At 36.3% G+C, this 12,056-nt stretch overlaps 1 protein-coding gene across 3 annotated transcripts in view; it reads left to right on the forward strand.

Annotated features, from left to right (window-relative positions):
* The first annotated feature begins 395 nt into the window (after positions 1 to 395).
* Positions 396 to 12,056, forward strand: part of LOC118275872 (protein turtle) — a 124,043-nt gene continuing 112,382 nt past the window's right edge. For all 3 annotated transcript variants that reach the window (XR_007705525.1, XM_035593988.2, XM_035593989.2), the window contains exon 1: positions 396 to 833. Coding sequence is in view for 2 of the 3 variants with exons in the window: in XM_035593988.2 (XP_035449881.2) it covers positions 701 to 833 (133 nt within the window). In the remaining variant the exon portion in view is untranslated. The remainder of the gene's footprint in view (positions 834 to 12,056) is intronic.

Consider the following 12,056-nt stretch of genomic DNA (forward strand, 5'->3'; position numbering starts at 1 on the left):
CAACACTTTATTGTCTGTTCCGTTACTTTTGAATTATATTACCATAAAACTTGTATTTATGTACTTACCTACTTGTAAAATTATACGATGGGTGTGAATGTATAATTATCTCCGCTCACAGAGTTATAAAGAAAATATTTCAAAGAATAACATACACGCTTGTTTTTACTAAGAACAAAGGCTACAGATTGCCCGGCGTCGTCTAATAAAAGTAAACGTTTCGGTGTCTAGTACTCGAATCATTGGTAAGTTAACCAACAAGTTTATAAACGTTTGCCAAATTAACATACACAAAGCCAAAAACTGTATAACTTTTGAAAAATTAGTGAAAATATATTTTAGTGCGATTGTTACCGCCGCTCTCTATCGGTTTTCGATCAGTGTTGCCCGCGGCGTTGAGACGCACGCACGCTGCCCTACGCGTTGCGAGCTCGCTGTCAAAACGCGATTTGTTTACAGTCGTACAACACGTGTCGTGCGTTTGTTTTACTCGGCTACTAATATTTATTCAAACAGAATTAAACAAATAATTTATTCAATTCGTTCTCAATGAAAAGTGAGTTTTAATTAAAAAGCAGGATCAACAAGTTTTCCATGGATTAAACGTAGTACTTTATTTTAATTTAAATTAGAACGGACTTGGGAAGAAAATGTTGATGGAAATTAAATTAGTTTTAGTTTAGTGCTTGTTGTATTGACGATGGGATCCTCGTGCTGTGCTAGTATGTCAGTGAGTGTGGTCCGAGTGTTATGGCTGGTGCTGATGGTATTTGCTGATGAGATCCAAGGATATGTGGAGACCGAGGAGTTCATCAGTGACCTGGACAAGCCAAGTAAGTTCTAGCTTAACCGTAGATTATTGTTGTATATTAGAAAATGTTCGAATAATCTCTGGTATATAATTTCCTAAGTTTAAACATTTGCGTATCTATTATCGGCTAAATAAGTTTTTGACAGAGTATTATTATATTTCTAGTGTCTGAACTGTAGTGTAACTAATATGATTTAGTACTAATAGTTGAGTGTAATATAGAGCTCGTTAGTACTTTCACGTGAAATAATTGAGTTGATTTAGCCACCGGATGAAAAGGTCAAAGTTTGAGTACATGTTCAGAAATAGAGTTGATTTTTGCGCTTAATTTAATTAAATTTTCAGCGAAGAGATAATATGGGTTTTAAACAATTATTTTCACAAATTAATCCCTATTTTTTTAAAACTAAAGTACAAATTCCTTTGTACTTCAAATACTATGGACACGAAAAAGTATTCTACTTACGATACAAAAGTTTTCCCAAGTTATGAGTATCGCGATGCTCGCATGCTCGTATGGACTTAATAAAACACACAATGATCTCTACTACAATATATTTATGGTCGAGAATCCGTCGTAAAAATGGGACCAATAGTTTTCTTTATTTTTTATATGTATACAAACTTGTACACAGTACCGCATTCTTTTCGTTACTCTTATGAGTGTCATATACTATTTATATTACTAAAAAATATGTCATTATTATCTGATGATTTGTCACTGGACAGTCCTGAGCTGGACTATGAACCTCTTGTACTTAAGAGGGGTTTCTTGTAATCCTCACTTTTAGCAGGTCTGTTGAAGACCTTAATAGGTTCAGGTTAATCAAAGAGCGCTGCTGCCCAGGCTCTGTCAGAAAAATGTAGTCCCTGTTAATTTATGCTTCAAAAATATTCCGAATAATATTCGAGATAAGAATAAATAAGCTGATTGGCAGCAGCAGCGCTGATTGTGTGCAGCACCTGAATTTCAGAAATATGTTTGTAATAATCCGACTCTCATATTCATAAAACGGGCTTTACAGTTATTACTATATTTTTTTGGCTTTCATACATTTCGCTGGGAAAAGTTATTGAACACTGATCATGGAATATAATAAAACCTCAAAATGTTTGTTCTCAACATAATTAATTATAATGAAATAAATCATAATACATATTTGCTTTTCATTATGTAATAAGGTTCGAATAATTGCATTGAAATATGTTAAATGGTTTAATGGTGTCTGGTATATAAAATATTCTGAAAATCGTGTATATTGACACATTTTACATATAGAAATAAAATATGTTACGAGAAATCAAATATTCTGTTTGGTTAGTAAACATTGCTGTATGAATTTGATATAGAATTTCATAGATAACTGAAAATAGACTGTGTACATAAATGTACTATTTCTGGTGTAAAATTAATATTAATTCTACATACGTTTAATTCTCGTATTCTAAGAAATGGTTATTAATTTTAATTAAACATAAAATTATAAAGTATCACAGAATATTTATTAAAATGGCGTATAATAAAATATCGGTTATTTTGTTACTACCCGGATAATATTTGTCGATTGGTATGTAGGTACTCATTTACTTTTTCTCGTGGTCTTTTCCTATACGAATACCGAAATGTGGTTATAATATTTGTGTATGGAATATATTATGTAATACTTTTGTAATTTTATATGAAATAATTACTAGCTACTTGGTATAACCTAACTAAGTTATGTTTTTTTTTACAAAAAAACGTGGTTGCGTTTGCAAACATGTTCACATACACATGGCACTCAGAGTCGAAACAACAATTTGAGGATCACACAAAGAGCCGTTCCGTGCGGGAATCGAACTCCCTACTCGCTGCACGGCAGCCACTTGCCCAGCCACAACCCCAACTGCGCAGTCCAAAGTTCAGACAATATTCAGGTTAGGCTCAGTCACAGGCTGATTAACTGACCTCCATCAACTCTCACAAAGCATTATATACCGACCAGAACTGGAATTACTCTCTAAAGTTTCCAAACTCTTGGGTGTCACTTCCAGACACAGTACGTCTAGGTTTTGGTTAACATATCTTAGTTCTGAAATTTTAACTTATTATTAAAAAAAGACAAGAAACATCTGCAATATTACTGTTATTTATTATATACTTTTCTCGAATGGATATAATTTGTGAATATTTAAGTATAAATAAAAACATGAAGCAAACCACCACCATCCTAGGACTCACTAGCAGGTGATAAAACATGCTTAGTTAGAATCCTTTATCAGATTTCAGCTCCCGACCATACGTTACGTTGCGATAGCCACAGATGTTCGTAAAAGAACCAGCGCTGACTGCTTTACGAGGGTCTCAGGCTTGGAGCTGTCTCGTAGCAAATTCGTAGCAACTTCGTAGCTGCCTCGTAGCTAAGCATAAGACCGCCTGGTCCGCGTAGCTATAATTTACCCTTGAGCTCCACTCTACTAGCTACACAGAATGCTATAATAAAGATAATTTCATTACAGCACAGCTAACAATACATCCATTAAAATACTAAAATCTGGTATAACAACAATTGAAAATGTACGAAATTTCTCACGCAATATGTTATGTACTTAATTAAGCAGCTCAAGCAAATTTAACTTGAGAGGCTCTTAGCAATGATACATTAATTCGTTGTTAGCTACTCAAGCATGATATATTGGAGTGAGGAGGTATTACCTGGCCTCCCTCGGGACTCCGGCCGTTATCTCGTTCATTTTGTGACTTCTTACAAATTATAATTGTCACTTGTCAACGTTCTTTTAAAGGATCTTTCTGTGGTCGGGCATTGGATACTTTATAAGTAGAAATACGATAGCCTGCTGTAATGTTGTCAAGTGTATTTTTACAATAAATAAAGAAGGATGGTAAGGGAAATTGATTAATAAGGAAATACTTTGTATAAATAATTATGCTATAAATAGTTTCTAAAAATAATCATTGAGTTCATTTTTACAATAAAAAATCTATATCAACGAACACGATAAAACAGTACTAAGCTAAAAAAAGAAATATATGAAAGACTTTTGTCAATAATCCTGTCTGCGTATATCTATGAGTTTCGTAGCACATCGCTACGTGTTGCCGTTCCAAACAAGTACAGTACCGTACATAAGTAAATATAATATAATAAATAAGATACGACTACGCTTGTTGTACTGAAATAGAGGCCTTATCTAAAAAAAGACAAGTGAACGCTACAGCAATTCAAGATTGGCTACGGTTTTATTGAATGCCGCGTGTCTACGAGTTTCGTAGCAAATTGCTACGGGACCGTTGCTAAATGAAAAGTGTAAATTTTCTACACTAGTATCATTAAGACACATTTAGGTTTTATATGTATGCTGGTATTGTCTTCATACAAAAACTGTGTTAAAACATCGTGTTTTATTTTTTTTTAATCTAAATATTTTTTCTAGAATAAAAGTAGCTAGTACTTTTTAATTAGCTATCTGTCAATAAAAGTCCTGTCCAAATCGGTTTAGCCATAGCCGTTTTGCTAAAAAAGATAGACAAAAATAAAATAAAAAATATTTTCGTGTATGTATCGTATGTATATTCACATGTATGTATTAAAAAGCAGTAATTTCAATATAACAAACAGACACGCCAATTTTATTTATTAGTGCCGAAGTAGATGCATCAATGTTGTCGAGTCAGCTTCCCGTTAGACTAGAGATACTGTTGAATACGAGTATCTAACTATGTTAGGGTAACGCTAGTTTTGTTACTGAATGCTGTACGAGTGCAGCGGTATACTCGTACCGAGTAAATTATGTCTACACTTCTAATGACCAGTGTTTCACTATGCAGTTGTTTAAACTTGTACTAAAACTGCAAACAATACACGCGTTAGTTATATCGTTCGTACAATAGTTGATGTTTATATTGGTGAAATACGTTCGCTTGAATAAATTAAACATCAAAGTCAAAGTCAACGTTGATTAAGACGAGTGTAAGCACTAAACCACAAAGGAAAACATTTGATTGCAACAGAGTAACAGTTCCTGCTTTGTTGGTGCTGTGGGCGAGATATAAACGCGGCGTCTTTCATATAAGATTTAAATCGTAATGAAAGATGGTCGCCCATAAAATGCAATGCGGGCACGTGATATATTTCTGCTTTGTTTCTTGAACAATGTAACTGCTGCAATGCTCACAGTATAGGCACTGACCACCCACGGCCACGTTTCGCCACAAGCTTTCTAGGCCACTTGAGGAAATAAAAGAATCACGAGGTGCTTACATTTTTCAATTCTATGCATTTCTTCCAATGAACTATGCATAAGAGGTAGCCACAGCGGTGCCAAGTTTTCCAGTATCGTGAGCACCATTCTCAACAAAATCGATTTTTATTCGGCGATTAGCCGACTTTTATTAGCCGCGTTATTTTAGTAACGAGATACTTAATAGTTATGGTTCTGGCTCTGTTCTAGATGTCTAAGGCTTTAATTATGACCTCCAGGGGGGATGTAAACAACTTTCTTATTTTTAGCTATTTCCTTTGGGAACGGTACTGTGTAGTTAATCAGGTTTCTTGGAGGTAGAGAGTATTTGACTCCAACAACCTTCCTAGGACAACACAACATTTTTAGACAAAATGTAGGTACCACACAATGTTGTCAGGCTTTTCTTACTAACCTACACTGTCAATTTGCGTTCACTAGTTTTAGGACACGCTTTGTTTAGTTTGACATCCAAAGAACATAGTAATTTCAATTTGTAATTACGGGAACCTAATACTAATAGTTTGGTAATTCACAAAGACAAATTCGGAGTAAATGAGTTTCCTTTCTTCTAGCGTGACTGTTCCATCACGGCCAATCTATATGCAAAGTGGTATATAATGAGCTGTGACGTCACTCGCCGAACTAGTTCGATGTCATTTGTTTCTAGATCAGTGTAGGCGCAGGATAATGAGGCGGTGAAGTCATTGCGAATACAGAGTGTTTCTGAAATTATTGGATTGTTGGTCGAATAGTAAAGGATTTGGTTCCCGAGCGATGATATTGGAATTTTTTGGTGTTAAATTGTATTTATGTGCACCTTTGTCCTCTTTTACGGGGATAATAAAACATGTTGTTAAATATATTATGAAAATGTACCTTCTATTATGTTTTTAATAATCAAGCGAAAGGAAATCGCTAGAAAATATATGATAATGTCAGATTATGTTGTGATGGATAGTGATTGTGGAGTGATGGGCGTGATGGATAGGTTGACGTTCGATTACTCCGGTCGGTAAATAACACGTTTGCGAGAAATGATCATACGCTAAACGAAAATAAAATATGTTTAAACTAAGTTTATATTTATACATTTTCAGTGAGTAAAATTGATAAATTGTGGTATAAAGTGTGTATTCCCTTAGTCAGTTCTGTATGCACCCGCTACAAGAAAAGGCGTGGGCTCTCTCTGCCGATTCTGTCGTCACCACATCTTCATAGGTACACATACAAACATACATTTTTTTATACATATAGGATAGGGTTTGGCCGTCATCTCGTCTGGCGGTAAGCGATGAGGTGGACAAGACAATGAAACGCTAATTGCTACAAATCTTACATTCTTCTTACGCTTCATCAACAATAATTATCATTATATTCATGCATGCTGGTCGGTTAAGGGTACTTTTGATTTAGCCCTTCTTTAATATACCGTCAATCTGGTCGATATATGTCCATCCAGGCAGGTCGTTGGCAAACAATTCTAATAATAGTACATACTCTACAAATAACTCGCAGACGACCTTGAAACTAAGATTTTGAGCTAAAATGGAATCGGTAACCCACCTTATAACAATCTATAGTACAATTAAATCCATTATTCCAAACTTACACATTGAATCCAATCGATCGACGTTAAAACCTACTACATTATGCAAGATCTTGATATAAAACAAAACTATCACTATTCAAATATAAATCTTACACAAAGTCCACACAGTATACTTTCCAATGACGCCCAATCGTCACTAAAGAGTAATTGGAGTTAATAATCTGTGAAAATCGAGCCTACTTTCGATCCACATTGACGAATGGTCACCTCAACTATTTAAGTGATTTATTTGTTAATGTTATAGGATTCTGTGTTTTACCCCAAGGGGATAAGTTTCAGTTTAGTGTGGAGGGAATGAAGGTTGACATTGTATTATGTGATAGCAAGTGAAACGGGGTTAATCAAGTTAAAGCAGTGTTACATAGTGACACAAGTTGCTTGTTGGCTTGTAATGTAAACTAATAAAGGGAAAGAATCATTTAAAGTGTACATTGTAAGGTCCCAGACGTATGGGCGGCGCGCCCTTAGCATACTGAATTACTGATCTTAATACTTTCGCCGTTTATAGCGTTTGGGATTATTTCACTTAACAATACATTTTATTGTTTTAATCCTCTATTTTCCTCGTTTCATGGTAAGAATTTTAATTTCAAAGAACATTTTATCGGTATGTTGTTTTAACAAGAGTTTTTGTGGTTAAGGTCGAAACTGTGTTCTATTTTTAACTGGCGATAAAAAGGTCAATATTGACTTTAATGTAATAAAGATCTCTCTGGTTGGTCAAGTGATCCCGCATTTGACCTATAGTATTGTTTAGTTATTGAGCAGAGTCATTTAAACGGTATAGAAGTAAGAACATGAACAGCGAATTTGAATATTATAGTTAGTATCAATACTATACTATATATTACTATATTAGATTATTTAGACATCACTGACAAACAGTCAAGGAAAAAAATCATCGTCGTAATTTCTAAGTTTGCCAAAGCATAGAGCAAGCGTGGTGATTAATTTCAAACTTTCCGTGTGATAAGAGCCCTTTGTCAGTAGTGGCCAGTCACTTATTGGCTGATGTGATATTGATGTGTGTATTCTATAGCCTCTGACATTTATGACACAGCTCTCGACACTTGTATCACCAATTTCGACACTCGTGACACTAAATCACATATTCTATGTCCGATCTTTTCGTCCATTGATTATGTTTCCTAGTCACCCGATATCCTAACTGGAATGCGTAATATCAGCCACAAAGCCTACCTATTAATTAGCACTAGAAACCTGATACTTTGAGAGCTCCTTACAGATACGAAATCCTTTAATATGCTCTGTTTATATACACATCAGATTTTGTGTCAGTAAATTCTTGTGTACTATAGTTACATTTAGGATGATGTTTAGTTAGTCAGTAATTTTTTACTTAAAATGCAATCTGCGACTTGTTTTTTTAGCAGTAACGATTCGCTTTATCGCTGCGATAGCACATAGCAACGCAGCGGTGCGCTGCAGTCAGAACCAACTGATCTTGTTTTGTAATTACACATGCATACAAAGCGCGTGTTTTTATTTTCTAGTAAAAATAATCTCGTGTGTGTTATTCATTGTAATTTCCAGTACACTCCAGCGCGCACCGGATGAGGTAACTACCCGCAAGAGCCATAAGCCTCTAGACTCTATGAGTCAGCTATGAGCCACAATAAAACGAGGCTGACAGTCCCATAAATCAGCAATAATCGCTTTACTACGGATCCGAGTAGACCTCGGAACCCCGAAAACCTAATAAAAAAGTATGAAAAGAGACATAGGAGCGCGGCCTGCACGGCTTGCTTTTGTGTTCAAAACAGAGGCTTAAGCGATAAAAATACGTCCTAGTCCCAAAAATACTTTTGCAAAGCTAATGACGGTAATATATCTCGAGTTTAGCCTAAAATGGACTAAAAATACCGTCGCAAAGCTATCCGGCGACTCATTGCCCGAAAGTGCTTGGAATCTTATCGCAGAGTTTTACGGTGACTTAAAGATACTTCGTTTAATTCCCAGCTCGGTACGGACACAATTCTCAGGGAACGGATCCGGCTGTTTAAATCGTGTCGCAGCGCCGGCGAGAATTCGGAGCGATCGTCATTTGGCTGCACGTGCGTGAACACCCTGCGTCGGCTGCGACGCAGCGGAATCCGACATTACGCGTAGCTTCCGTCAGCAGCACTAGGTAAACATCCACAGCTCGTGTTATTTATTACTCCCGCGGCCCTTCACTCGGACCACTTGCGTATTTTTTTAAAGTTGAATGTAAACTGTTTTTTTGGTTAGCCATACCGACCTTTGTTTAGAAACCAACAAAGAGTTACAAAAACATTGTCTTTTTTGTAAACTTAGGTCACATTTAGGAGCTGTGGCTATTATTAACTCGTGTGTCGAAGTACTTCAATGTGTTATATACAATTCAATCAAAAATATTGCATCAGTATTACCATTGAATGTTGAGTAGCCAGTCAAAGGCACAGCTGTAAGTAGGAAACTTTCTCCGAGTACTCTGCCGTCGGCGCCATGACATTTAAATTGAAACATTTCATCAGTACTATCAGAAATCTCGATCGGATATCAATTTCAGTCGGACCTTGGAAATGAGTGATTGGAAAAAGGTCGGAAGGTAAGATTATCGTAACTTACTTGGCTGTTTCTCAAGCAAATATAACTTTCCTCTAAGTATCTCCATCTTTTATGAGTTCACCTAATCTTGGATGACTCACTAGTTTCTCTTTGACATGTTAACGAAGTTGAAGCTTGAAAGTCAGGGCTTGATAACTTAATTTTAGGTTATTTAGGTTTGGGTACTCACCATGAGTCTGCCTGCAGCCGGCATTAGCAGTGGCTTATGTAACGATGTTTACGTTGAGCTTAAAACATTAGTTCGGACAAAGGCGTGATATATTTCCACGTAAGTCGGGACAGATAAGCATTCCTCGAGTGGTCTACATTGCGATACTGGACGGATGCCAGTTGTGCCATCGAATTGCAGGGAGTGCCGCCGGAGGTTCACTTCTATACTCTGTGCGGTACGACTCTCACCCGGTTATTGGTTGGCCAATAGGTTGAAATTTAAAATGTATTTAAGATCCACGTTTGTTGATATTGGGAATTGGAATTGAATTTTAAAATGGTATAAATAAAGTAATAAATGCTACGTCGGTATTAAGTAACGGTTAGTTTTATAATTATGTATTTTGCTTAGGTATAGTTCACGATATCAAAGTTATTCAATTAAGATTTTCGTCCACCCTATATTGTGTTGAGTAAGAAACAAAAGTTAGATAACTACGTTTGAAGTAAGAGACGTACGTTTTCGTTAACTTTTCTTGTTTTTAATAGGATCAGTGCTTATTTTAGTTATGAATAGTACTAATTTATTGTATGGGATTTAAGTTTTTGAACTAAAGTTTATCCCACTACAAGAGCAAATATTATCACGTTCTCTTCAATCTACGTTGCTGTATCTATGAAACCTAAACAAAATTTGGAACTACAAAGCATGTCGAATGGCGACTGAGAGCTCAGTTCGCGCACTACAAGCACACGAGTAAATACCTGAACGAGACCAAAAACATTAACAAACATGTCTATCTGGTTTATATAACCGTCAGGAGCACATTTCACTGCTCCAGTCGCATAACAACAGCTTTCTCCCAAAGCTGACTTAACGCAAACCTTACCTTTGTTCGTAACATAATTAACGCAAAGCCCTTTAACAAAAGATCAACAACTAACACGAAAACTTTGCTCCGTGCGCCCGTAATGGTGGCCAGGTCATAAGGGACGGTCAAGTCTTATAAATCAGGTGTGCTGGTGACCGATGCTATCAACCTCTAAAGTAGCGAGTATCGGAACTGCTATCTGTATCGACTCGCGTCGTAAACTACCGTCGCCGGGACCTGTGCCGCTATATATTAGATCTCGCTCTGTGATATGCCGTAATGGGGAGAAAAAATACATAATGGTGGCTCCACACAATGGCCCCCGCTGACGATACTTCAGCTTCCTGTGAAAGAGGTTTTAAGTAGGTAATTGATGGCCGCTGAAGTCTGATCTGTTGTTATCATCCGTCTCTGTAGAATGTCAGGGAACTCTACGTCATTCATTCTTCGTTATTGTTAGCTGTAGTAACAAAAACTGTATCGCCATAATCAGAAAATCACATCAAAGAATTTTAGCAAAACACAATTTTCCCAGTAGCATTTGTTGAAAAAGAAAAATACATATCTCTTCGTGAATTTTCGGAAAAATCCCGCTTCATGTCCAGTTTTTAAAAATACAATATTTTAGATTGCATTCGAAAGTAATACTGACGATGTTAACAAAAATACGCGACATTTTTTATAAGCTAGCTATGTGCGGGACATATTGCCTGCACTTTTATGAAATTCTTTTAGAATACGACAAGTAAATAATACAGGGTACACTCCGAATACCAGGATTTAAATGGGAATTTCTTGCAGCTACGTCAAAGCACGGATATGTTTTTTAATAACTCGAGTAACAGCAATGGATGCTCATTTATTTAATTACAGATAGGTACGTGTGGAGACGATTCGTAGCAGAAAATTATTCCCTTCGTGTATTATTAAGAGAGACACACACAAGATTATTTCATACAATATTATTTTAACGTATCTCCACAAAAAGTCCTGATAAATCGTCCACTATTAAAGTTGGGCCCTGGAGTAAATTTAAGGTCGCTGTAATCTAAACGGAGCAGCAAAAATATTGGTCTACGGCAGGACCCTTTGACCCTTGAATTTGCCCACTTAAACGATTAATAAATCAAATAAGTCCATTCACAATCGAACGGTTCACAAATACGCTTTTAAGTTTATTTTTGATGTTTGTACAGTGGAAGGTAACTCGGTAACTTCACTATGTTTTCAATGTTTGATTCAATAACACAATCTCTGAACGAGAGATGTTGCAATGCAAGTTTTAGTTTTTGGAACAGACTTGTCAAAACTACCTGACTTGTTTTGGTTCCAATGAATGTTTTCCCTGTATAATAACGCATATCTTGAAGGATACCATCGCGTCTACGTTGTAAGTTTAAAAAGTAAGTGTGCAAACACAGCACAAAGATATTTTGGTCGTCCGCACAAATAAAGTTGGATGCATGAATCGAACCGTATGCTGAAAAGCTGCAGCGAATACATTAATCGAATCACGAAAAACGTTTTCACGTAGGTAACATTTATTGTAGAGAAACATTTTGCGTTATTCCGCCGTGAATAGAAAACATGAAGGCCAAAAATCTAACAAATTCACTCTTACCTTCCATGTAGGTATACGGCCGTTTATCAGATTATCCGCAAAAATATGTCGGTCCGGTAACTTGGCGAATTTTTGCCGCGACTAACCAAACACCTGGTTAACTTATAGAGGGCGACCCTTCTCGCTTTTTGTTAACCT

The sequence above is a fragment of the Spodoptera frugiperda genome, chromosome 8, assembly GCF_023101765.2.
Source record: "Spodoptera frugiperda isolate SF20-4 chromosome 8, AGI-APGP_CSIRO_Sfru_2.0, whole genome shotgun sequence".
Classification (NCBI taxonomy): Eukaryota; Metazoa; Arthropoda; class Insecta; order Lepidoptera; family Noctuidae; genus Spodoptera; species Spodoptera frugiperda.